General features: G+C 36.1%; 2 protein-coding genes across 3 annotated transcripts in view; both read left to right on the top strand.

Moving 5' to 3' along the window:
* LOC138701015 (deleted in lung and esophageal cancer protein 1-like) overlaps window positions 1-11,021 on the top strand; it is a 168,793-nt gene extending 157,772 nt beyond the window's left edge. For both annotated transcript variants that reach the window (XM_069827511.1, XM_069827510.1), the window contains 5 exons: window positions 1,482-1,818; window positions 3,665-3,811; window positions 6,389-6,512; window positions 10,533-10,668; window positions 10,754-11,021. In XM_069827511.1, coding sequence (XP_069683612.1) covers window positions 1,482-1,818; window positions 3,665-3,811; window positions 6,389-6,512; window positions 10,533-10,668; window positions 10,754-10,874 — 865 coding nt within the window. In that variant the 3' untranslated portion in view covers window positions 10,875-11,021. The remainder of the gene's footprint in view (window positions 1-1,481; window positions 1,819-3,664; window positions 3,812-6,388; window positions 6,513-10,532; window positions 10,669-10,753) is intronic.
* A 945-nt stretch (window positions 11,022-11,966) lies between these two features.
* Snr1 (SWI/SNF related, matrix associated, actin dependent regulator of chromatin, subfamily b, member 1) lies at window positions 11,967-27,214 on the top strand. The gene is made up of 9 exons (XM_069827509.1): window positions 11,967-12,103; window positions 13,829-13,934; window positions 16,313-16,442; window positions 16,552-16,686; window positions 20,123-20,250; window positions 21,691-21,857; window positions 24,961-25,151; window positions 26,134-26,265; window positions 27,016-27,214. Exons 1-9 carry the CDS (start codon window positions 12,023-12,025, stop codon window positions 27,053-27,055), a joined length of 1,110 nt encoding a protein of 369 aa, XP_069683610.1. The 5' UTR covers window positions 11,967-12,022; the 3' UTR covers window positions 27,056-27,214.
* The last annotated feature ends 129 nt before the right edge of the window (window positions 27,215-27,343 follow it).

The raw sequence follows: 27,343 nt of genomic DNA, 5'->3' as shown, positions 1-27,343 counted from the left end.
GGGTGATGAAATTCTTAGTATGACTTCCTCTCAGAGAGAAATGAAATTTGGAGACCCATGTCGTGGAATAAAGCATATAAAGGAACTCTGTCCCTGATAGAAGACTACAGTCAAAATTTGTTGACCATTTCTCCTTTTCTCACCCACGTTAAATTTGTTTGTTAGACATTTCACATCAAAATTAAAAGCATCATTAAATAATGTTTCTTTTTCCCTTCGCTGTTATTATTTATACTCGCTTTAACATCTTTGGTCATATCGCGAGTTAATCTTTGGTTGAAATCCGAAGACCTATGTGCTATGGTTGAGACTGGTTCTATTGTTGTGAACTAGATGGCGACTGTATATATGTTACTGATTTGTTATGAATATGATTTCGGTGGTGAATGAGGCCGGTGATTTTTCAGGGATGTTGTGGCCCGAATTTCCTGGCATTTGCCTTACGGTTGAGGAAAAACCCTGAAAAACCTCAACCAGGAAATTCAACCCGACCGGGAATCGAACCCGGGCCCTCTGCGTAAGAGACCAGCATGCTGACCCCTACACCACAGAGGTGGTCAATTTATTATTATATATGAAGAAAAAGATTTTCCTTCGTCTTGCTGTGCATATCGAGAGCTTAATGTGAAACTAACTTAACTGTAATCAGTGTTTTATTCACAACAAAATTCTTAACAGGCAATATGCTTATTTCACATGAACTATACTATCATGTTTTGTAGTTACGAACTGCATTATATATAAGACTGTTCGGAACTGAGTTGCGATTTTTGTGACAAAGTAGAAGAACGAATTATTATTGATTGGTGAAAAAACCTAAAAATGTCAATTTTGTAGTTACGTTAGTTTCAAACTAAGGCCTCGACATATTATAACCACTGAACTAGGGCTTATCAATATGGATGTTACCTTTAAGACAAAAAATAATAGGCGTACTGAACATTTTTTAAAATCTTGTGAGTAATTTTTTAAAGAGCAGTTTAGTACAAACGCAAAATTAACATTTTGAAAATTTACAATTCCAAAAATTTTTAGTGTAGAAAAATATTTTTTTGCACGATCGTGTTTTTTGTTATATTTACAGCTATTGTTGTTAAGCTTCAAAGTTAGAATTCCCACACAGAAACTTGTTCTTCATAACATAAAACTATAGGTTTGTTCCAGCACAGTTCAGAACTGCCTAGTCCACACCTGTGGAGTAACAGTCAGCACGTCTGGCCGCGAAACCAGGTGGCCCGGGTTCGAATCCCAGTTGGGGCAAGTTACCTGGTTGAGGTTTTTTCCGGGGTTTTCCCTCAACACAACTCGAGCAAATGCTGGGTAACTTTCGGTGCTGGACCCCGGACTCATTTCACCGGCATTATCACCTTCATATCATTCAGACGCTAAATAACCTAGATGTTGATACAGAGTCGTAAAATAACCCAATGAAGGATCAAGGTCTTTGAAATCGTATAATAATGCAGCCATTGCTGTGTCAGGGAGGAAGAGGGACAATTCATCCGTCCATGGGGTAGTAACCTGCAGCCAGTGCAGCTGGTGTTGGATGCTGTGATCGAGACACCATTGCTGACGATGGATCTAGTGAGCGCGAACCTCAAGCTCAGAGTGGACGTCCCCACCATCATGGGTGCGCCTGATGGCACATACACGGAGCAGTGGACTCTGACGTATTCAAATGAGACCCAGTCCACACTGTCTGCACAGGTGGACACCAGAAAGCCTTTTGAGGTGGTACGCATCACCACGCTGGACTGCAGGGGTAACCGCCTAATCTATGACAACTTTATGGTGCTTGAAAGCCAACAGTGTGCTGAGGTAATGTTTCTTTTGTTTTACATTTGGTGCTAAGAAGGAAACATTTCTTTAAACTTTGAAATGTCTGCTTTTCGACATTCGTACCATTAAGGTACGATCACACATCGCTACTTTTGCAGCGCTGCGGTACAAAAAACTGCGCAACTCTTGTACTGTGACGTGTGAACAACGGTGCAACCCGAAAAGTAGCGGCTGCCGAACCTGCTGCTCGCTACTTTTCCATGCTGCGCGCAACTTAAAAATAGCGACGCGTGAACAGGGTTCTCAGGGTTGCAGCCACAGCATTTTTGATATCGGTTTTGTTGAAACTTTTGCTGCGGTTGCAACCAGTGTTACCACCCAAATGTGTCAATGATACTTTTATTGTTTGGATATATTTTAATGTTAAATGTGATGAAAATAAATTATTTGTAACAGTTATTAAATACACAACACAGTCTGAGCATAATTGGTGACGATATAATTCATTTTTTTTATTTTTCGTAGCGTAGTTCCAAACAGGAGGGTTGCCAACATTGATTACGTGAATATACTGTTGGTTATCATCCTAGATCATATATATGATCTAGGTTATCATTTAAGTATATAGGCGTTTATAAAGCTTTATAGTAAAAATAATGTCAATTTCTGAATACTAGATACGACAGAAAAGCAAATAATAGATAAGGAAGCTTTCGCATGAGTTTCTTAATAATGCGAACATAACCACAAAATGTATATTGAGAAGTCAACACGGAGATGGAAACCTGCAGCATGACTGCGGCTGCAAAAGTAGCGCCTTGCGTGTGAACAGACTCGCAACCTCCAGTTGCAACTTTTGCAGCACTCGGGTTGCGCAGCACGAAAAGTAGCGTGCAGCGCGCTACTTTTGGCTTACATGTGAACACGACACGCAACTTTTGCAGCTGCAGTATAAAAGTAGCGCTGCAAAAGTAGCGACGTGTGACCGTACCTTTAGGCCTAATATATTAACTTTTGTGAACAATATAGCCTACCCTTGACTGCCTTCGTGGTCTGTTGGTCAGCATGCTGGCTTACAGATCTAGAGGTCCTGGGTTCGATTCCCGGGCTCGACTCTCGGTGAATTTTTCTTGAAGAAGAAAAATTAACTGGGTTTCTAGAGTCTGGAAATTTGTGTGATTGTGGGTGTGCCAGGTTAATATTAATTAACCAATCACCAAAATATAAAAATACATCAGGACTGTCGCTGGGCAGTAACTTGAACACACGTTTCAGTGTCACATTGTTGACAAATAACTCCATCTGTTAGCACAACCATAAAGCGTCTAATAGATGCTATAGAGTTACAAATAACGAAAAAGAATTTATATTATATATATATATCCTACCCACCAGTACTGTTTATATTGATTTCATACCAATTCTAATTTATCCCGCTCTGTAACTGCATGGTTTAAGGCGTCATGCCTTGGGTTAACAATATGATAAATGAGTGCTAGTTCGAGTCTTCATAGGGAAATATATTTTTTCATGAAATTTCGGCCAGTGTATGGAATCATTGCCCATCCAACATCGTGATGGATTTGAGAAGCTACAATGAGTAGCGAAATCTGGTTTCTTAAGCCAGTTATAAAGGGTGTGGGGTTGGGGTTATCATCATGCTAACCACATGTTATCCCAGTTTTGTTTGGATGATCGTTCACCTCTGCTGAGGTGTGTGAACGTAAAGTCAGCAGTCAGCTAGTCGACCTGGTTCTTCCATGGGCTTTTTCATGTCAGATTTTTTTTTTACCAATTCTGATTTAACACCTTAATTTTTAAAAGAAATTGTAATGCTTCCGAATGTAGTAATTGAATTTAAATATTTTATTACAAATTGTTCCAGGTCACTGTGAAGTGTAGCCTTGATGTGAAGGATGTTGGGTATGGACTCTATATCTTGGAAGGAGATTCTCCAGAAAATCCACTAGTGAAATCCGTCACCTTAAAACGTGACCTTGTGTTCACTCAGAAACCTTCACATGTGAAGCAGGTGAACAAATTAATATAAAATTACAATAGTTATTAGAGGAGAAAAATTCGCTCTGGCGCCGGGGATCGAACCCAGGTCCCTAACCACTGTGCTACGCCGAAGTTCAATCCACAGTACCGGATCGAATCCCCCTCCTCTAGTGTTTTTCCCTTTGTGGCCTTACTCCATGTTCGACATATATGATGGCATATATTACGTCACACAATTTTTTAAGACAAAATTCTTGGAAAAATAAGATGAAGACCTCGAAAGACAATCCTGGAAGATTCGATGGGAATCATAAAATGTCAAGAATATCAAGATCTGGGTTCGATCTCCATCGCTGGAGCGAATTTTTCTCCTCTAATAACCACTGTTACCATGAAAGATAAATCTGTGGGACCAAAAATTAATCTTTACATAGATAAAATTACAATTGAAATCTTCTGCTTTTCATCTAAAAGCAGTGTTTTGGCAGCAAAAATATTCCTCTCTTCTTTCAGCTACTCTTTTCTTGATAGTCTTGACATTTTATGATTGTCATCGAATCTTCCAGGATCGCCTTTCGAGGTCTTCATTTTGTTATTTTTCCGAGAATTTTGTCTTAAAATTATTGTGGCGTAATATATGACCATAAAAGGACTTTTTTCTATTGTTAATTTCCAAAATTGATTGTCTGTTCTCTTATCTGTTCCTCTAATCCTTGCCATTCTTCTCCAGACCCACATTTCAGTTGCATCCAATCTTTTTCTGTCACTTTTTGTCAAAACCCAACTTTCACAAACACATAACAGCACATTATAAATCTAAGACTTTATAATTATTTTCTTATATCTATGCTTAGTTTCTTGATCGTAAGTACATTTTTCTATTCACCAAAAGCTTCCTTCTTTTTTTTACTAGTATCCTAGATCATACAAAGTAATATGTAACAGATAACTCCTCGCTATGTTAAAATCGGCAACACTTTGAAGAGAACAACCGCCAGGATCGCCACCTGTCCACCGTAAACGAACACGAGATGGCAGCACAGTCGTTAATGCAATTCAAATGGGTATTATGACGTGACTCCTTATGTAACAATTAGATGGCAGCGTAGTAAACCTGACAAAAGTTGTTAACCTCAAAGCCTATAACCCCGACATATCTGTTACATATATAATCTAGGCTAGTATTCAATTGTAGATCTGTTCTCAATGGAAATCATACTACCTAAATAACAATAAATAATAATACCTGGTCTAATTTGATATTTGCAATCATATCGGTAAGAATATTTTTTTCCTGTGTTCTGAACTAGGCCTACCGTAATTTTAGTCTTCTTGGCATCAGTAGCGGCCGGTGATCCAAATCCTCAGTGAGGCCAGATGCAACTAGTTTAAGTGCCTCCGATAGAAAATATTTATGATATTATGCTGTTATATTATTAATATCATTATTACTGTATTATTATTATTATTATTATTATTATTATTATTATTATTATTATTATTATTATTAGTCTATTATTATTACTAGTAATGAAAAATAATAAATTCACTCACCAAATAAGCTGTTATGCTACGAGTTTCAGTGATTGTTTCAATGTGATGAAGCAACCCATATTATGTGTTGAAATTTCCCTTTCTTTCTTTTCTTTTTATTTTTTTCCTTTGACAGCAACAAACAAGGCCAACAGAGAAGTTTATTTTGCACCACATTACCACTTAACCATTTATGTTGCCCATACCAGGATGCAATAGAAACTCACGTTTTAAGATTATGTGTCAGAAAAATTGTCAGCGATGTCGTAGGTATCTCGGTCGGCTCTCTCTTTATTTAAAACTTCCTTTCTTTCAATAATATTTCTTCTCGAAAAAGGACACTCTAACAATGAATTAACTACACCAGCATTATTTCTGGCATTTGTTTCTGTTTATATTTTCCCGAAATACATAACAACATTGGTCCAGATTCACTACACGAAGTACTGTACAATAGTACAACACCCTCGCTTAAGTCATAAACTAAGACATAAGAGGAGAGAATAGTGTGGGTCTCTGCCTGCCAAAGAGCTGGAATGTTTGTTATTTATGGCCTATTTAGGAAGACAAGTCACCCTATTCCCACCCCACTCTACCCTTGAGGCCGGCCCATGGTTGAGAGGAGTGAAACCTGACCGGGCCAGACGAATTGTGCCTCAGTTACAATGTTTAAAGCGCAACGTCATAAGCCCGCGAAGACAAACGAAAATCCAGAAGCAGACCCGGCACGAGCGATCCTGGCCTCATGAACAAATTTTACTGCAAAACAGGTCTATATACATCACAAGCCAGACCCAGCATGAGCGATTCTGGCCTCAGGAACAAATTTAACTGCAAAACAGGTCTATCTACATCACAAAGTTTTCAAATGCTTCTACAGCGATATATGCTTCATTCAAATAACTAATACATTACATAAAAACAAAATTTGATTTCAGTTAAGCCAAGTGACTGAGGCCCTGCCTCACTTGCCTCAGTCAATCTGCCGCCACTGCTTGGCATTCATTTTTATTAATTCTTGAGGGTGGTCTCCCTTTACAGTATATCAGACTATTTCCTTAATGGTTTTTTTCAGACTGTGCCACTGCAGGTAAAGATGGTATACCCATCACTCAACATCAACACTAAGCATATAGATTTCAGTGCAGTGTACGTGAGCGACTCAAAGAGCTTCTGTCTGCAAGTTTCTAACAACTCAGGTAACTTGTTGACTCAAGTCCTTACTAAAAGTTTTGAGCTCATTTTGAAGTCACAGTACTGAATGCATCTCTGCAAGGCAATGTCAAAAATAGTTGTGAGTGACAATATTACAAAACGAAGCAAGCACTTCATCTACTTCGTCAGTAATACAGATGATCTGTGGAACTATAAATAGAGCATCCAGGACAACATATCGAAGAATCAAAGCTTAGTTTTCTCCTCCCATTTTTTCTTTATTGTACCTATATAAAAATTTTCCTACCTTCTCCAATTTTCTTTCATTTAATGATTTACATCTAAGTAGCTAATTTTTTGTGCACTGTTCCTAATTAAGTTTTAGCATTAATTCCTTAATAAATATTTTCCTTGTTGTATTGTACTGTATTGTATTTATTTACATTCCATGGTATTTGTATATCACTTCACAGCTAGAATATGGAACATGTCAAAAAAATCTTAGTAGTACTGCAAAGTCTTAATTGTAGTCACAGTCTAATTGAAATATATACAGAAGAGTTTTACAATTTACTAGTACAACACAAGGGATTAGTATTGATACTGAATACAAGAGAAATATTCATGAAGCATTGTTGAATGCATCATGGATTCACCTATAGAATAGAAGGCGTGAGAAATTGGGTACTTCTTTAATTTGGCCCTAAATAATCTTATGTTTTGAGTTTGATTTTTTATATCCATAGGGAGGCTATTAAAAATATTTACTGACATATAACGCGCTCTTTTTTGATAGCACGATAGACTTGCTGATGCGCTTGAAAGTCATTTTTTGACGAGTATTTATGCTATGAACTGTTGAATTAGTTACAAAGTTTTCACGATTACATAGGAGGAAGTTTATTAATGACAATATATACTGACAAGCCATGGGCATTATTTGTAGTTTCTTTAAAATGGCCTACACGATTCCCTAGATTTGGCACCTACTATTATTCTAATTACTCTTTTTTGTAGTAGGAATATACTATTACTATCTGTAGAATTTTCCCAGAATATTATTCCAAAACTCATTACCGAGTGAAAATATACAAAGTATATTGTTTTTAAGGTATTAGATATTTATTATCTCTTGCATAGAGCTAATAGCAAAACATGTTGAATTTAGTTTGGAGGCAATTTCTTTAATATGATTTTTCCAATTTAACACATTATCGATTTGTAAGCCAAGAAATTTGGTTGTTGTTGTTTCTAATAGGAATCTATTGTTAATTATTGCGCTTGAAATTTGCGAGGTTGAATTTGGACAGGATTTAAATTGTTCTTTGTTTTTCGGCGCAGGATAGTAGAATATGTATTGTATCTTTTTTTAATTTTGCAGAATGACATACATCTTTTGTTCCGTAACCCCCAAATTCCTACTCATCAGCATGCTAGACCTATTTACGTACAATTTTCATTTCTCTGTAGTCAGTTATTGACCGTAGTCTGTTTAAATTACTGAACATTTCTAGCCTCGCTATCTCATTACTCCTCTCATTCATAATTTTATCTCTTAAATTTATTAATTTAACCAATTTCCTACCATGCCCAATTATTAGCCCTAATCTGCTCACAGTATATTCTAATTCTCTTAGCCAATTAGACTTTGTTTTCCTCACTTGTAGAAATTTTATACATTTTTTCATGGTACCATTTTCCTCTCTCCAAAATATAACTAAAATTTTTTCCATCTTGAATAGTGCATCTAAAATTTGTTAACCAAAATAGTCCCCATGCTACCTTCCATACTCGTTTCAAGTTTTTCCGCTATATAGCTGTACTGTTATTCAGTGGCGTAGCATGAAATCTTGAGCAGGGGAAGCTAATTCAAGTTGTCTTTCATGCAAGATGAGAAAACGTATTACAAAAATATAGTCTTAAAATAAATAGTAGTCAATGTCAAGTCAGCAGTCGAAGATTGGTTGAACCTCGTAAGTAACACTAATAAGGCATGACCTCAAATGGTACGTAGTAAAATATGATTTCACGGTTTACACATATCTCTAACAAATAGACACGTATACGTATAACATTAGTTCACTCCCTGTCATAGAGGAATCACAATATTAACGGTCAATAGATACAGTACGTAAGTATGCGTCTGTCTTTTGGTTGTGTCCTTCATTGACAGCAAGGGAGTCGGTCATTTGTTTTTTAGATCACACTTTTGTTCGTAAGTCAGTCTTGATAATAGAATTGTCCTAAAAAATTCAAGTAAACTGGTGTCAGGAACTGTTATTTCACTCATTATTTATTATATCAGCCACAATGCACACTAACACTTCAACTGAACACAACTGACGAAAAGGGATAACTCGGAAACTACTTATTTTCAATGTTAAAGCTAGCTTCTTGCTAGCCTTGCGACCAGGATAGTTAAGTTAGAAAGGGATGGAAAATCTGCGGGGTGCGTTACACAGAAGAATGAGTGAAAGAAACCAGTCTGCTTGGAAGCTGGTGTGTGCACGCTTCTTGTTTACTGCTGCATCACAAATCATCCTGAGCTGCCGCATCACAATGTTTAACGTGTAAATATAAATTCTATTAAAATTAATAAATAATTTTGTCCATAGACTGCAGGTTTATTATGAAATTATTATTAATTGGGGAAGTTAAGCTTTTTAGCTCACATTGACGCTACGCCACTACTGTTATTATGTTGTTGTTTAGTCAACTATTCGAAGACAGGTCTGAACCTCACAAGTGATACCAACAAGGCACCACGTATGAGTCAACTAGACCAGGAGATAATGGGGTAGGGTGCTAGTTTCTTTCCCCCTACTCTTATTACAAGAAAGTAATATTTTATTTCTTCCTCTTCCCCTCAATGGCGAGTCCTTGATTTGCATTAGTCATCCAAGCGTCTCCCTCTAGGAGCAACACACTATAACTGTGATTAGATCTTTTTGCCGCTGTAGTGTTGCCCTTAGTGCACCATAGGAGGTGAACTACAGAGTGACATGTCCTGTGTCATAGGCTAAATCATAATAGTACATTATGCAACGAGCCTATAATGGTAGTAATTAAGACGCGAGTATGTTTATGAAACGAGCGCAAGCGAGTTTCATAATTTTCATACGACTTTTTATGCTCGACCATATTTCTAACTTGAAATTATTCGTAAGTATTCATGTTATTCTTATCTGACTGGGGAGTGGAACTGACCTTGTGCAATATCTCGTAAATTGTGAGATGCGCAGACGCGAAAGTATTAATTTTTTCCGAGAAACAAATGTCATTGACCTTGATATAATCTAGAGAGTAAAATAAACATTAATCTTGATATAACCTTGAAATTGATTTAGACATTGAAAAACGAGATGACAAATTGAATTTATTTGAATATTATTTACAATTAACCCTAATTATTATAGTAGCAGAACATAACCTTCTGCAACAGTATTGGATTTCCAGCCTCCGTGATGTTTCGCTAGTTGTCTTTCGATTTCATATCCGAGAATAATCGATACTTGCGCTTTCATATTGCTACAATGGTGTTTTCTGATTGGTGGAACACCTTAACTTTAATGAATAGGTGTACTTTAATGAGGTGCATTAAAGGGCTGCTACCAGGTGTATAATTACTACATTTCGGCATGGTCGAGCATAGAACATATTCAGTATGGGGTCACCATTATCATCATCATACATGGATCTGGACCATTGGTTGATCTGTTCTGGTCTCAATTGAGGCGATTAGAAGCAAAGGGGTGTAGCCTAAGTGACATTTCTAAAAAAATTGATTTAAGTACGTTCAGAGTAAACTAAAGCATTTAAAATTTCAGTGGCAAAGGGATATATCTTTTAAACACATCACACATTAATATTTAAAATTAAAACTTTACGGAATTTACGAAAGCTTAGTAACTTTTAATCACATTTTCTCGAAAGTAACTTCAGTGCACTTACATCCCTTTGCTCCTGACCGCCTCATAGCTGTTTTAGAGTTCTTCCTTGTCGTCTTATTCCTCTAGGTTGATAATATTTCATTATTCTTGGGAGACATTCTTTCTCTGTTCCAGATTTTGATGTGCCAATTACAATATTGCAGATGTTTAAGTTAGAGGAGTTTTCTGTGCGGCCCAAAATTGCTGTAGTATCTGCAAGGACTGTCTTGGGCTACAACTTTACCGAAATCGAAGTTACTTTCACACCAAAGTATAAGTTACTCATACATTTAAGTTATTGTGTTTATTCAATTTCATTGTTATTATTTGAAATATTAAGTTACTTTTTTTTTCAGGAAATCCAAAGACTACAAGGAGATCCTTGAGATAAAAGCCTGTGTTCCGGGAGAATGGCCCAAAGTGAATCTAGTGGGCGTGGGCACTCTAAATGAAAGATTCAAAGTATCAGGCTGTTAGAGCTAATCTCTGCTACGTAATAACATTTTTGTATTGCTCATTATATTTTATACAATAAATTTCAGTGAAAATTATTATATGTTTTCAGTAACTGTAGTAATGTATAAAATATTCATTTACTTTATGGAATAAAATAAATTATATAGGTAGAAAGCTCTTTATTTGCTCTTATAGGTTTCTGTTGTCATTTGCTAGTTACTAATGCTTCTTAATACTGCAGACCTTTGTGCATTCTTCTAGTTGGTTACTGTTTTTGAGATGTGGGCAGTTGGAAGCATTTGTAACGCCTGAATGTTTAATTTATTGTATGTTTCCGAGGGAGAACTTATTGGAAAGCGACTAACATTCATTGATATGCAATAGTTCCAGCAAGGAAGAGGAGCATTTTATCAAAAGGACCACAAAATACCTGACATTTCTAAATTCATGTATTTTTATTTTTTACTTTTTCTTGTATTCTAAACATATTAATCAGTTCTGTCTGTAAAAGTTTCACTTGAAGTTGTAATGTAGACATATACAAATTCTCAAAGTGACTAAGTGAAATCATTGAATTTTTATATTACCTATTTTGGATAAATTGCAAATAATTTGTTTTATAGTACATGTGGAGGTAAATTATTTTAGGATTTTTGATGTATAAACTCGAGCAATTTTAATCATCTAAGCGTCGCCGTGGTGTCAACTTCGGCGCTACGCACTACCGCCTGAAATATTTTTAATTTGAATTCCCGCATAAAATTGAACAATGTTGCCAACGAAACAATGTAACGTCACTTTATCAATCGGGCAGACTTATTATACACGTTTCGTATTAATGATACCCACAGCAAATTTGAAACTACATGACTTCCTTGCAGTTATCTTGCTTTTAGTATAAATGAAATTATGTATGATTGTGATAATATAATTACTGATATGTCAGTAATGTCATTGTACAGGTTAGTTCGTACGATAAAACTCATTTTTATATGCAGTTGATAAAACAACAATAATTCGTTTACTGTGGTTTTCAAATTTTTCTTAAATTATGCTGTTGTGTTATATAAATGTAATAATTACAAGGAATCATTTCAATGACATTACATTTATGTCTTTTCGACAAGAACATTAGGATAGTATGGTAGTGGTAACACTGACGAAGAAAAATGGCTATACGGACGTACGGTGACAAGCCGATCAGTTTTCAAGTTGAAGAAAATGGGGAATATTACTGCATTGGATCAGAGGTTAGTCTACTAATTAAAAGAATGCTTGTTCGTAATTGTAAAGTCAAAGTTATCAAGTCGTATCTCTTAATGTACTACGGATGCCAGATGTGGCGTCATGACCGGGGGACGTTTAATCCCAAAAAATGTTCTTATATAATTGCATCTTGATTTTTGACAAGACTGTTTCCAGTGTTTCCTTTCATTGCATACGTACATAGAGTTTGACTCGAATGGCTTTGTAAATGCACACAAGTAGCACCTTTTGGAAAGAATGTCATCGTAACTGACACACATGTATTGGAGGTTAGGTAGGCCTATAATAAACCTTTTATCATAATGGGACTTAAGTGTAGATTGTTGTGGTTTGGTGATCAGAATGTTGACTTCTAGATCTGGAGGTCTCGTGTTCGATTCCCTGGCTGGCTCTCGAAGAATTTTCCTTGAAGAAGAAAAGTTTCTGGGGTCTCTTAGAGTCTGAAAATTTGTATGAATACGAGTGTGCCGGGTTATTAACTTACTTACTTACTGGCTTTTAAGGAAGGTTATTAACTAGTCTTAAAAATATAAAATGATGACTAAGAACACATAGATTGAATATCCAAAAAATACTTACTGGACTGGTTGATTTGTCTTGGTGTAATCTTCATTTTGGACAACAGTAGTTCTGGTAGGCCTATGTTCTTTCTTGAAGGAAATTTCATAAAAATGATTATGACGAGATAAAATCCCATGGTTGAATACTCTTAAAAACCATTCCCCACAAATTGTGTTTTGTGGACATACAACCTTCATAGCCTATTCTTTACCCATCGAAAATACAACATATCAGGTCTATCAATGAACACATGTTTCAACGTCACATTGTTGACATGTAACGCCATCAGTTAGGCATTTGGTTAGGCCAACCAGAAGGCACCAAGAGATGCTAGAAAGTTAACAATGAATTTAAAAAAAATTGGCACATTGTGGATATACTTTTTTGAAAGGAAATACATCTGGAACAAAAGAGTGAATAACCAAAGGCTTTTATTTATATAGCGTACAGTTACTCAAAATGCCACGAAAGGTGTTAATTCTGAAAGCTTATGGATATTTCAATGAATAATTGATACTGTAGCTTCCATGTTGCCTTGAAGTTAATTTCTACTCTTGAGACCAGTCACTTCGTGTCATCTTCATCAGTTCCTTTGACTGTACTGGTGTTTTCTTCTGCATATTAAGATTCTTGCTGTTATTTTGTAAACATACAGCAGTATTAGCTATAGGCCTACTTTTCAGCTTGTGATACAGTGACTGTAATATAAAAGACTTCCCTGATACGTATGCAGTACTAATGCTATTGCCAATATTGCAGTAGACAAAGCCTGTTATGCATAATAGTTCTAGACCTAATATTTACGATTTAGCGACATCTTAATATGAAATGTTAATTCATCGTAGGCCACATGTTTTGATTAAATGATATTTTGCTTGTGTATAAAAGACTGAAATTTATGTTAGTAATTTAAGTTTATTTCAAGTTAATATTCTGTTCCATTACTGACAATAGTAAGATAAAGTATGGAACTGCCGGCCATATCATTAACAATCTCTGGATTAGAAGACAAGATCTATCAAATAATAAATCGACAGATATTGTTATTGTCCATTTTCGTCAACAGTGTAGAAGTCTCATTTAAGGCATTACTTTGCATTGTTATAGGCTATTTTAACAGTTCTGTTTATTATTTGCTTTGCTAACAGGTTGGCAATTACCTGCGGCTCTTCCGTGGGTCTCTCTACAAGAAGTACCCAGGAATGTACCGTCGGAGTATCACTAATGATGAGAGAAAGAAATTAGTTGAATTGGGTGAGTGTGTGTTGGTATTATATATGTTATTGTTGTTTTCTAATGCTAGGCGTTTGACAATAAAGTCATTTGACCTCTTGCACTCCAATATTTTTCAAAGATATTATCATGACCAGCCACTGAAGCACAGATTTTGAGGTGTTCCGAATCCATTTCTTGGTTTGAGTTGCACACTGGGCAGTTAGGGGACTGATATATTCCAATTCTATGCAGGTGTTTAGCCAAACAATCATGGCCTGTTGCCAATCTAAATGCAGCTACAGACGATTTTCGTGGTAAATCGGGAATTAACTGTGGATTTTGATGCAGAGAGTTCCACTTTTTCCCTTGGGATTGTGTTATCAAATTTTATTTGTTGAAGTCTAAGTATGTAAATTTAATAAATCTCTTCAAAGAGTAATACGTAGATTTAGTAACAGGTCTGTAAGTAGCTAAAGCATCCGCATTCTCGTTTCCCAGGATTCCACAATGGGATGGTATCCATTGGAATACAATTCTTTTATTGAGTGATATTAATTGAGAGAGCATTTTAGTTATTTCTGCTGTTTGAGATGAAGGTATGTGTTTAGAGGCGATTGATAGAATAGCTGCTTATATATAAAAAGGGACTTGTTAACTAATCTTCAATTTCTATAACTGCCTCTAGACTCTTTTTGTACAAAGAATATCTCTTGAACCTCATACAAGAGGAAAAGCAGCAAACACAATGTCACCATGAAGAGAAAAAAGCGGTATAACGCATTTGAGGAAATGTGAGTTGTTAATTATGACAATCTAATATTATTTGTAAAATATACTTTCAATATTTGCCAAGGGGAAAAGGAACTAGCTACCCTATCCCATTATCTCCTGGCCTAGTTACCTCATGAGTGTTGCCTTCTTGGTATCATTTGTGAGGTTCAGCCCGTCTTCGGACAATTTACTAAACAACAACAATATTTGCCATAGGACATGTTTCACTTCATCACTTTGTCATATTAAATTCAATAACCTGCCTACATTCACATTGCTAAAATTGCCAATGCATGTTGCAGAAAAATGGTACGCAATAGAAAAACCTGAACTCAATTTTGGAATCAACACCCCAAGGAACTATAAATGTAGCATCAATTTTTATAAAAGTTTTATGTCCCTTAATTTTGCAGGTCTGTGTTATTTTTATGACTATTACACTTTTACTATGTCACACTACTTTTGACCAATAAAACGGTACGAAAGGACGTCTTTCAACCAATCATGGCTGCTTATCGCACAATTTTATCGCGTCCCTAGCATTTGTTTATTTTTATCACTACCCTAGCATTTGTTTCTTTGTTTGCCAACATTTCAAACTGCACTGGTCTGGACGTCAAAAAACAGAAAATTACAAATCACTCCAATCGATGCATAGCACTTTCAAATATGATTCGCATTGGTATTCAAGAACAAGAATTAATAAAGATCACTGGTCATCGCTATGCATCTTCCCTGAAACCCTATTTACAAATAAATGAAGAGCACCATTCGGAAATCCTGAATAAGTTGAGGGATACACCATGTACATGAACGAGTTCACTTCTTTTACACACACGTCCAATATAACATCAGCTGAACCACCAACCGCTAAAACATTCAAATTTGAAAATTGTACTTTCAATAATTGTTTCTTTTAAAATTATTCATGTTTATTTTTTATTTCATCATTGTTAATTAAAGCGTTTCTTGTTTATTTCATCATCCGTAATTAAAACTTTTCTAACACTTGTTTATATTATTTAGGTTATGTTATAGCTTCTGCTATATGATATTATGGATAGTCACGTATCAGAGATTGTTTAATACTAAGATTTATTGAAAATCATCTGTAAAGTGACGTTGATTACTGGGATTCGGATAATTGAAGTGGAATGCAACTGTTTTAATAAAAATGAAATTGAATCAACAAAGCCTTCTTGACTAGTAACCGTCAATGAAGATTCCATAGTTGGCACACCTGATAACATCACATAATTATAACACACCACTGCCGTCTAGCATGCATGTAGTGTAATATTTGTAATGTTGAGATGGTACAATAATACATTAATTGAAGACAGTTGTATTTTCGTAAGCCAATTAATATTTTATTGTATTCATTACTTCATTACTTCTAATCTTTATATACTTTCTTCTAATCGTGAAATAGTCAATTAAATCCCACTCGAGTTTTGATTTTCTCTAGATAAATCAAACCCACTAGTGAGATTACTGTTGATAAAAATCAGTTTTAAGTTATGTTTATTATTTTTGAAGTAATAATTTACAGATACATCCTACCCAGTGGGTAAATAATTAAAATCGATTTGCTTTCTTTTGGTTGTCTAGTGCTTGTTATTACATTTGGGTTGTTATGTTTGCAGGTTTAAGTCAGCATGTGCTGGCATCGAGTGTCTCTCTTCTTAGAGCATCAGAGGTGGAGGACATCATTGATGGCAATGATGAGAAGTACAAAGCTGTCTCAGTGCACTCTTCAGAGCCTCCGTTGCCAAGGTACTGCTTACCAACTGTATTTGTTTGTAAAATACGTTCATGCAACTTGTTTGTTCTTAGTTTATTGTTGTGCTTTGTGCCTGTTTTAAACTCTTTATCACATCTATAGGGAGGGCAAGTCGAAGAAGAGCATGTCGTGGGTGCCGTCCCTACCCAACAGTTCGCATCTGGATGCTGTCCCCCAGGCCACCCCGATCAACAGGAACCGGGTGAATAACAAGAAAGTTCGCACATTCCCTCTATGGTAATGTATGCTGTTGTACTTACAAGGAGATACTGAAACCACAGTCTATTATATACAGTCACGAAGCTTGAGTTTTGAGGGTGCTAGAAACAATAGATTGTGACGGTACTATTTTGCATTGCCTGTAATGAGGCGATATTAGCGATCCTAGTGGTGAGCAACTATCTGATGTTTGCATATTTACTACGTATTGAGCTTCGCGACTGTATATAGGCTACTAGACTGTGGTGAAACCTCGAAACGCAATATTTGTGAAACCCACGTCAAACTATAGGGTTTCAAATTAAATTCGCCACCATCATAGCAGAGGTGTAATAAATTGGATTCGTGTTTTGGGGGTGCAGTCGTGGGTTCAAATCCCATCTGTGCTAATTACGTAGTTGGGTTTTTTTCAGCTGTTTCCCTGACTATAGGGTGAATGCTAGATAATTTAATTGCAAATTTTTGGACCCATCTTGTTAAATATTATCTTGCTGTTATCACTTACTCAGTTTGATGGTATTGGTAGATGGATCAAATACAGAGAATCAACTTAACATTTTCGATTTATTATTTTCATATCAAATACCGGTATTTTTTCATTAATTTATTTATATGTTGTATACCGGTATTAATTAATTTAAAAGGTAAAGGTAAAGGTATCCCTGTCATATGCCATGAAGGCACTTGGGGGCATGGAGGTAGAGCCCCATGCTTTCCATGGCCTCGGCACTAGAATGAGGTGGTGTGGTCGGCACCATGCTCTGACTGCCTTTTACCCCCGGGAAAGACTTGGTATTCAATTTTATAGAAGGCTGAATGAACCTCAGGGCCGTTGTGAAAGTTTGGCAATGAGAAAAATCCTGTTACAATTCGGGATTAAAAAATTAAATATATTAAAAATTTTAGCATTGCACAAGATGGAGCATCACCTATTATAGAACAATTAATTTATTTTCATGATCGTACCCTAATAATTATTATTATAATTTTAATGAAATAATTGTTTTATCTTAATAACTATTCAAAAAATTGCCAGACCTTCCAGTCCGTAGCCAGCTGCTCTACCAATTGAGCTACCTGGCCGCCATTAATTAATTAATTTATATATTTATATTTCTTTGGTCGGCAGGAAAGGCACATAAGTAAAAAAAAATTAATATTTCAGGAGAGATTTTCTTTTTAATTTACTCTTAACTGAATATAAATATAATAATGAAATTAATGTATGTTGGTTAAAGTAAAACTCTTTTCAATTTAAAACACGAGAAATTTTATTATTTCAAAAATTAGAAAAAATACTAGACTTATGTGATTAGGTAGAACAGAAAAATCGAGTTTTTTGACATATGTGCCTTTTCCAGCTGACCAAAGATTATTTATGTATTTATTCATTCAGTTACTTATATATGTAGTTATGTAATCACTTATTCATTTATTCTTATAAATTTTGTACTTAAGTATTCACTTACTTATTCCTTTATGTATTCATTCATTCATTTAATTAATTTTTTATTTATTTGTGTATTATTTACTTTTTATTTATTTATAATTTTAGTATGGGATTTAAAGATAGTAACAATTATAACAATTTTTTGTGCTGTTAATTGTCATGCACAGATAACTATGTAGAAAGAGCATTTTGTGCTGAATGGTGCCCACTGTTGAAGGTTGTTAGGAATTTAGTTTATTGTATTTTGTCAAATACAAGTTCTTGTTAATGTTACAAATTTTGTTACATATTCCCAGACTCTGACATTTTCCAACTTTTTTTGGTGGAAATAATGGCAAAATTTCTCTAAGAAAGGAAATTTTTCATGAGAACCATCATTGGTATGGAGATTCGAACATAGGATTTCATGCATTCTATACCTTATTTCATGCGACTTAATTTTTCATCAAAAGATACTATAAGCATTGTTTAATGCATGGTATAAATTTCGTAAACCTGTGACATAGGAATGCTTCAGTAGGGCCTATATGTCATTTGCAAGCACAAGAGCTAAAATACATACTAGGTTCAAAAAGTTCCCGGAATTTGCTAGTATCATAGAAACAACATACCTTAAACACTATTCTACAGCATTCCCTTCAAAATAGTTGCCTTCCGCAACAACACACTTTTGCCAACGCATGTAGAGTTCCTGGAAGCAGGCCTGGAAGCCATTTTATGAATCCCGTCTTAGTGCTCTCGTCGCGTTTGCGATAACCTCTTCAGCATTGAATCTCCGTCCTTTCAGATGACTTTTCAGATGGGGAAACAGAAAGTAATCAGGTGGTGAGAGATCAGGAGAGTATGGTGGGTGATCCAAAGCAGTTATGTTGTGCCTGGCAAGAAAATTCTTTACAATAATTGCGCGATGAGCAGGTGCATTGTCATGCATAAGGAACCAGTTGTTTTCTACCCACTTTTCTGGACGTTTCCTTCTCACTGCGTCCCGGAGGCGACGGATGATTTTTACTTACAATTCTTTCGTTACAGTACGACCTTCTGGAATGAACTCATGGTGGATGAGACCCTGAGAGTTGAAGAAAACTTCCAACATAACTTTGCCTTTGGAAGTGTCCCTAGGAAATTTTTGCTTCCGAGGAGATGTTTTCGATTTCCACTCAGATGACTGTCGTTTAGGGACTGGGTCGTACAAGTAGCACCAAGTTTCATCACCAGCAATAATTTTGTTTAAGAAATCACCATCTTCATCAGCCATACTGATCATGTCCCCAGCAAGAGTCATTCTTGTTTCTTTCTGTTCTGCCGACAACATTTTCGGAACTAACTTCTGAGACACGTAATGCATGTTGAGATGCTTGTGAAGAACATTGTGTACACTTCCGACTGATATTCCGACCTCTGCTGCTATCTCTTTTATGGTTTTACGTCGGTCGTCCCTCACAACATCACGCACACGCTGAGCGATTGCTTCATTTGTTGCAGTTGTTGGTCGGCCGCTGCGTACATCATCTTTGATGCTATCGCGACCACCAGAAAAGTGTTTATGCCAGGCATACACTTGAGTTTTTTTCATTGCTGCTTCGCCATATGCTTCTTCCAACAATCTTAATGTCTCTGCAGGAGTTTTGTGTAACAAAACACAGAACTTGATGTTTGTACGTTGCTCTGTGGACATAATTACAAAATGCGACGAACAAACTAAACACTATGATAAACAATTGCCTACAACTCAAAACCAACAATCGCCATTATCAACAAACTTTAAGGAAATGATATCATGAATGTTACCAACAAAACAAATGTACAATATCCCTTGTTATATATTAATACGAAAAATGGTAGTAAAATTCCGGGAACTTTTGAACCCAGTAGTAGACAGTCATCATGTCCAGGATCCTTAACACTTGTTCCCAGGCCGTGACTTTCTCTTATCTGAGTTGGTTGAACATGTAGAAGCTTGTTGAAATCGGAAGTTTACAACTTGCTTGTGGAATTCTGTTTCAGTTTTGATGACACAGATCCTTCAACCATTGTTGAAAATGCTTCTCAAGTGGAGCTGCTTGTTCCAATTCGCCTGGACATGGAGATCGAGGGCCAGAAGCTGAGGGACACCTTCACGTGGAACAAGAACGGTGAGTGCTACTCCCTCTTCAGCTCCAGACTGAAACCTCATGCTAACAAAGGAAGTTTTGTATTGTGCCGTATCAAAGCTTCCTCATAGCTTGCATAAATAGGGACTTCATTCTCAATGCACAGAGTAATTTTAATCAAATCAGGATCATTACAAATTATGTTATGAATGGTGATGGAAAGGTATACAGGCTATTCTGGTTATTTAACTAACTTGAGAATTGGCAACATGCATGGATTTTATTTTTAATTTAGAGAAACCACCATGGTTATGTTATGTTAAAAAAATGTTATGTTTTATTTAACGACGTTCGCAACTGCAGAGGTTATATCAGCGTCGCCGGATGTGCCGGAATTTTGTCCCGCAGGAGTTCTTTTACATGCCAGTAAATCTACTGACATGAGCCTGTCGCATTTAAGCACACTTAAATGCCATCGACCTGCCCGGGATCGAACCTGCAACCTTGGGCATAGAAGGCCAGCTCTATGCCAACTCGCCAACCAGGTCGACACCACCATGGTGCTAGAGTGCTGGATTTACAAACCTGAGGACCAGGGTTGGATTGCTGGTGTAATCCTGACTTATAACTTGTGTTGGCCAAGCCCATGGTCCAGCTACCACAGAGGTTTTCTCTGAGAGCTTCGGTTCCCCTCTGACATCCCAGCATATCATCATCTCATCGTTGGTGCATCGTAGATCAGCCTCGTATGACGCACTCTCGACATTGACTCTACCCTGTCGACCTGGTTGGCGAGTTGGTATAGCGCTGGCCTCCAAGGTTGCGGGTTCGATCCCGGGCCAGGTCGATGGCATTTAAGTGTGCTTAAATGCGACAGGCTCATGTCAGTAGATTTACTGGCATGTAAAAGAACTCCTGCGGGACAAAATTCCGGCACATCTGGCGACGCTGATATAACCTCTGCAGTTGCGAGCGTCGTTAAATAAAAAACATAACATTTGATTCTATCAGTCAATTGGTCTACACAACTGACTTCAGTACCCGCCATTAGCAAAAAAAAAACATTTTTAGTTGGTTATTTTTATGGAAAATGCGGTATAATTTCATAACATGTGTGCATGCTTATGAAAAGGGACTACTTGTGGAGTTGAGTTATTTTTTTAACTTTACAATTAGATTATTAATATGTGCATTGAAAAAATGAGTGGATTTAAGAATGATAAAACTGTAAAACTGAAGCCATATTTTTTATTAAAGGAAAACCTGTAAAACCTGTTTTCCACTGTAGAGGTTTATAAATTTATTATATTTAAACATAGGCCTATCAATGGAGAACCACCACTGTAACAAACTTTCCCCCATAATTGTCACTACTATTGGTTACCAGTACAGGAGGCTCCTGCGATGAATGCATAGGAATAACAACCTTAGTATTAATTGTGATGAGAAAGAGTAGTAAAGACAGTTTAATGTCTGTTCCAGAGAGTTTGATCACACCAGAGCAGTTTGCAGAAGTCTTGTGTGACGACCTGGACCTCAACCCACTCTCATTTGTGCCTGCAATAGCCCAAGCCATCAGACAACAGATCGACGGCTTCCCCACAGACAGTATTATCGAGGAGAACTGTGACCAAAGAGTCATCATTAAGGTTGGCATTGTTTATATCTGAATCAACATGTCTTCAATCTCATCAGTAGTTTTATTTTAGTCTAGAACAGCGTTTCTCAAACTTTTTTGAAGTGGGGACCACTTTTTTAAATCAGAACAGTTCCGCGGATCACCTCACACTTGTTCCCTTCGAAGACAAATTTATCATACCTGTAGCATATTTTAATACCAGTATACTTATATTTTAAAGTAGAATTAATTAATTAAAATTAATGAAATTAAATTAATTTTGTACTAGTATTAACTAATTAAGCTAATGTTGATAGAAGAAAATTTAGTGTTGTTTCTTTAATAAATCAAGGCTATTAGAGTTTGGATAATCTTTAACTTATTAACTAAAAAAAAAAATAAATAAATGTTGGTACATTAATGAGATGGATGAGCCTGCTGATTCTTGCACAGTTCTATATTTGGATGTAGGCTGGTAAGTTTAAGTCGGAGATCATCACATACATCGAGTCGATTTTGGTAGCCTATTGTGTTTTTATTAGAGTTAGTGATGTAAACCCTTTCTCACACGGGTACGTAGAAGCAAACGAATTATAATCGCTAAAGTACCATTGTACAGTACACTTTATTCTCTTTTCACTTATGATGAGGTCCAGAAATTAACCATATCTTCCACTTGAAATTTCATTTTTAAGTCCGAACTCATTCAAGAGTTCAATTAACTGTTCTCTTTCACTCAATGAAAATTTGTTAGTTTCAATATCGCAATGAAAGTGATCACGAATCCATGAAAATTCGTCTCGTTTCAAATTGTGACCTCAGAGTTTATTATTGGTGTATGACGTACACTGTGCAGACTTGGTGTGACAAAAATATTAAAGTCATAAATACATGAAAAGGTTCGGTCCTCTATTATGAATTTGGGTGGTCCCTAGCTGGGTTACAGGCGCGGCGCCAGATGTGGAGGGAAAAAATGGCGAGAAACACCACATTCATAGTGCTTTAAATCTCTCTTTTGTTGTTGAAAGTAGAGTAGGAAGTCGGTAGACGTATAGGGTAATAAATTTCATAAAATGTCAGCACTGGAAGAAAAAGTGAAAGGTGATTGCCATTTGTCATTTCCAGACTCTGAAATTTTCAGCTATAGAGTGATACGCAATTCGTTTGAATTTTATTTTTTCTTCTGCCTTTTTTGAAGGACCACAAGGACAGACCTCGAGGACCACAGGTGGTCCACGTACCATAGTTTGAGAAACGCTGGTCTAGAAGAAGTTGCAATAAGGCTGAAAATGCATCATCCTCTTCATGTTACCAGGTTTAATACAACATAATTAGGAATCCTATTTCTTTGGTACAGTAATTCATTCTTCAGCCATATTTGTGGCAATTAAATACCGGTTGCATGATGTCCACTGTACAATGGTAGTTCTGGTTCCTCCACGTGGTTTCCCTAGAACAGCTTAGGTAACCATACATCAGCAACAGCTGTGACATTTCACATAAAATGGTTATTGACAGAAGCAATGAAAAGAAGGAAAAAAAAAAAGTGAGTATATGTGTGTGTATTCACTGTCTATCCATTTCACTTGCGTGATTCGGGTTCCTCATATTGCGGATAGGTGGCAAGACCATGTACACCACTTGGGAGAAAATTTTCCATATTTTGTAGTATAGTTCTTTCTCTCAGCTGACCTTTCAATTAAGGGGTTAGGTACAGCTTACAGCAGTAAAATTTTTGGAAATATTCAACATTTTTTCCCTCCATTACTGTATCTTGTACAATAATGAAAATTGGTATGTGTAAAACACTGTCCTTCTGCTATATGAAAAAAAAACATTTTTACGATTAAAAAAATTATATATATATATTTTTTTTTTCAAAATTCAAAATGATGGCAGTTTACTGTGCAGTGACTCATAATCTTGTTAACTTTTTCATGTTCTCTCTCTTTTATTTTATTGCTGAAACTCATGTTTACAATATCACGCTCTTTCAATTACATTCCTTAATAAATAATATATATTTTTTTTTATTTTGTGTTAGAAGAAAATACTGATATTTGACCATTTTTAAAATGAATTTATTTTTTATCAGACAAGGTAGAGAAATTGTAAATATGACATGCATAAATACACACAAAAAATTTCATCACAGAATGGTGGATAGTTTTGGAGTTATGTGGGAAACGCTTCATCACTGCACAGTGAACTGAATTTTGAAAAAAAAAAAAAAAAAAAAAAGTAAATAATTTTCTTTAAATCGTAAAATAGTAATATGCATTACAAGAGCGGTATGTTGAAGTTTTCATGTTGGAGGAAAAGTTTGAAAAAGCGAAACGTAGTTGAGCTTTTTTAATCTCCGAGAATTGAAATAAAACATACCGCTCATGTATCGCACATTACTTTGTGCGAAGATCGTTTATTACATACCTGAAAGAGGAATTTCTAATTAGTTGCAATGAAATCTCCATCTTGGTTTCTGTTCAATGATGGCAAATTTGCAAAACAAAAATATCTACCTTCAACATTGTTGCTTTAAATTTTTTTCTGTGTTTAATATACTCCAGCAGGCTGTGACATATGTCTGTCTTTTTCTTCATTCAAAGTAGCCACCATAATGAGTCTGGAATATTGTTTATTTTTTCACAGCTGCCTTAATGTTACTTTCATCACGAATGCAGTAACTTTAGTGGAGTTGTAGAGTTTACTTAATTTTTGCAAATATTTAAAAACAATAATTAACAGTGCAATTTAGGTGAAATTGCAGTGGTAAGTTTCCAATTTATAATTATTACTATATTGAACATCTCTAAAAATAATATATTAAAAGCCTAAAGCAGTAAAATGAATATGTCACTTAAGCGGTAAGAAGAGGGAAATTTTATGTGTGTTAGGTTGGGAATACTGAATGTGGAATTTTACACTTTCCGCAGATTGGTTTTGTGCGGAAACCAAGCAAATATGCACGATCTCGCACAAATATATATTTTTTTCATGTAGCAGAAGGACAGTGTTTTATACATACTAATTTTCATTATTGTACAAGATACAGTAATGGAGGGAAAAAATGTTGAATATTTCCAAAATTTTACTGTTGTAAGTTGTACCTAACCCCTTAATGTTTTTCATTGTAGCTTAACATCCACGTGGGCAACACATCACTGGTGGACCAGGTGGAGTGGGACATGAGTGAGAAGGACAACAACCCTGAGCACTTCGCCATGAAGTTGTGTGCAGAGTTGGGGCTGGGAGGAGAGTTTGTCACAGCCATCGCATACAGTATTCGAGGTCAGCTCAGCTGGCATCAGCGCACATATGCATTTAGGTACGTATTCAACTAGAACTCATTGAATGCTTGTTGTATGATACTTTTAATTCTAGGACATAGTAGTTCGTTATTGTTGTTTTCAAGAACTCCAAAAAACTATGTCAATAAAACGTAAAACACAATTTTTTTTAAATCATAGGTTTGTACTAGAGATATATTATGGAGAACTAATTCGGCACTAAAATCTTCATTAAGCTGCTTGTACACAATCAGATTTTCGTGAAATTAAACTTCACAAAACTTGCCAATACCTTACAGATTTTTCGCTTACAATACTTTAAAAGTCACTGCTTATTTTTAATAGGACATTATGCAACGAGCCTATAATGGTAGTAATTAAGACGCGAGTATGTTTATGAAATGAGCGCGAGTTTCATAATTTTCATACGAGCGTCTTAATTACCATTATAGTCAAGTTTCATACGACTTTTTATGCTCGACCATATTTCTAACTTGAAATTATTCATAGGTATTCATGTTATTCTTATCTGACTGAGAAGCGGAACTGACCTTGTGCAATACCTCGTAAATTGTGAGATGTGCACAGATGCGAAAGTATTGATTTTTTTCCGAGAAACAAATGTCGACATTGACCTTGATATAATCTAGGGAATAAAATAAACATTAATCTTGATATAACCTTGAAATTGAATTAGATATTGAAAAACGAGATGACAAATTGAATTTATTTGAATATTATATACAATTAACGCTTAATCTAATCTCGCGCTAGTTGTCTTTCGATTGCATATCCGAGAATAATCGATACTTGTGCTTCCATATTGCTACAATGGTATTTTCTGATAGGTGGAACACCTGAACTTTAATGAATAGGTGTACTTTAATGAGGTCCATTAAAGGGCTGCTTCCAGGTGTATAATTACTACATTTCGGCATGGTCGAGCATAAAGTAAATAAGAACATGCTTTGGTCAGTCAAAGACCACAATGATGAGATTATGGGTATTTGTCCTTCACAGTGAAGCACCTCTCCCCACTGTAGAAGTTCCATTCCGGCCCCCTTCAGAAGCTGATCAGTGGGCTCCATTCCTGGAAACTCTGACAGATGCAGAGATGGAGAAGAAGATTCGCGACCAAGACAGAAACACGAGGTGAGACAATTCACAGCATTATCTGGAGGCTTTTGGCATAAGCAACAAATTCGATTTTTCTCGAGAGTATGACAGTAGTCTTACATCAGGGATGCGATGCTTACTAGTAATTTCGAGCGCGAGCTTTTTTAAGCTCTCTACATAAGCGCAGCACTTTTCTGCCCATTAGAAGCCTGTTGATGTGGTTGATGCCTCAGTTACATGAAGAAAAACCAGGGTTTTTATTTCAACAAGATGGGGCTCTACCACATTTCCATCTGGAAGTGCGTGAGTATCTTAATGAGCATCTACCACAACGTTGGTGTGGATGGGCTTCTAACAACGATCGGTGTGTTCTCCGTTGGCCTCCTCGGTCACCAGATCTGACTCCCTGTGATTTTTTCTATCGGGGTTTGTCAAAGATCAAGTGTATGTACCTCCTTTGCCAGTTAATCTTGAAGAACTTAATAACCGGATCCGTGCGGCCGTGGCTAGAGTTGATCGTGATATGCTCCAGCGGGTGTGGCAGGAGTTAGACTACTGAGTGGATGTTTGTCGCGTGACGCGAGGAGGTCACATCGAGCACTTGTAGCAGTTGATGGACCAAAAACTTGATGAGTTTCTCTTTTTATTGGTGTAACTTTCAATAATGTATATCTCATACTTTTCATAATACAAGGCTATGGAATCGGGTAAAGCCTTTGTAGTAGCCCTGTAATATATCATATCCTGTTGTATCATGTTACATAAATATTGCTTTCTTTATTTCAGACGGATGCGTCGATTGGCAAACACAACACCTGGGTGGTAGGGAGTTGTGGCCGAGCTATGTCACCAAAAGATCTGGAAGAAGTGGTGAAGAACTTTTACATTACTTGTGTTCAAGAAGTATTAGAATTATTAGAATGAATGATTATGTAATTTAACTTTGATGATAACATCAATACTTCAAATAAATATATTATGTATAGACACTTTATATTTTTCACAGTTATATTGCAGGACCTTGCATTTTTATGCTCTTGGCTCACTATAAATTTATACTACCTACACTATACTTGTAAGATACTTAAAGACCTTGGAACCGTTTGTGCAACTT

Source organism: Periplaneta americana, chromosome 6, assembly GCF_040183065.1.
Source record: "Periplaneta americana isolate PAMFEO1 chromosome 6, P.americana_PAMFEO1_priV1, whole genome shotgun sequence".
NCBI classification, from domain to species: domain Eukaryota; kingdom Metazoa; phylum Arthropoda; class Insecta; order Blattodea; family Blattidae; genus Periplaneta; species Periplaneta americana.
Note: the sequence above shows the minus strand (reverse complement) of the source record. Positions and strands in the feature narration are given on the sequence as shown.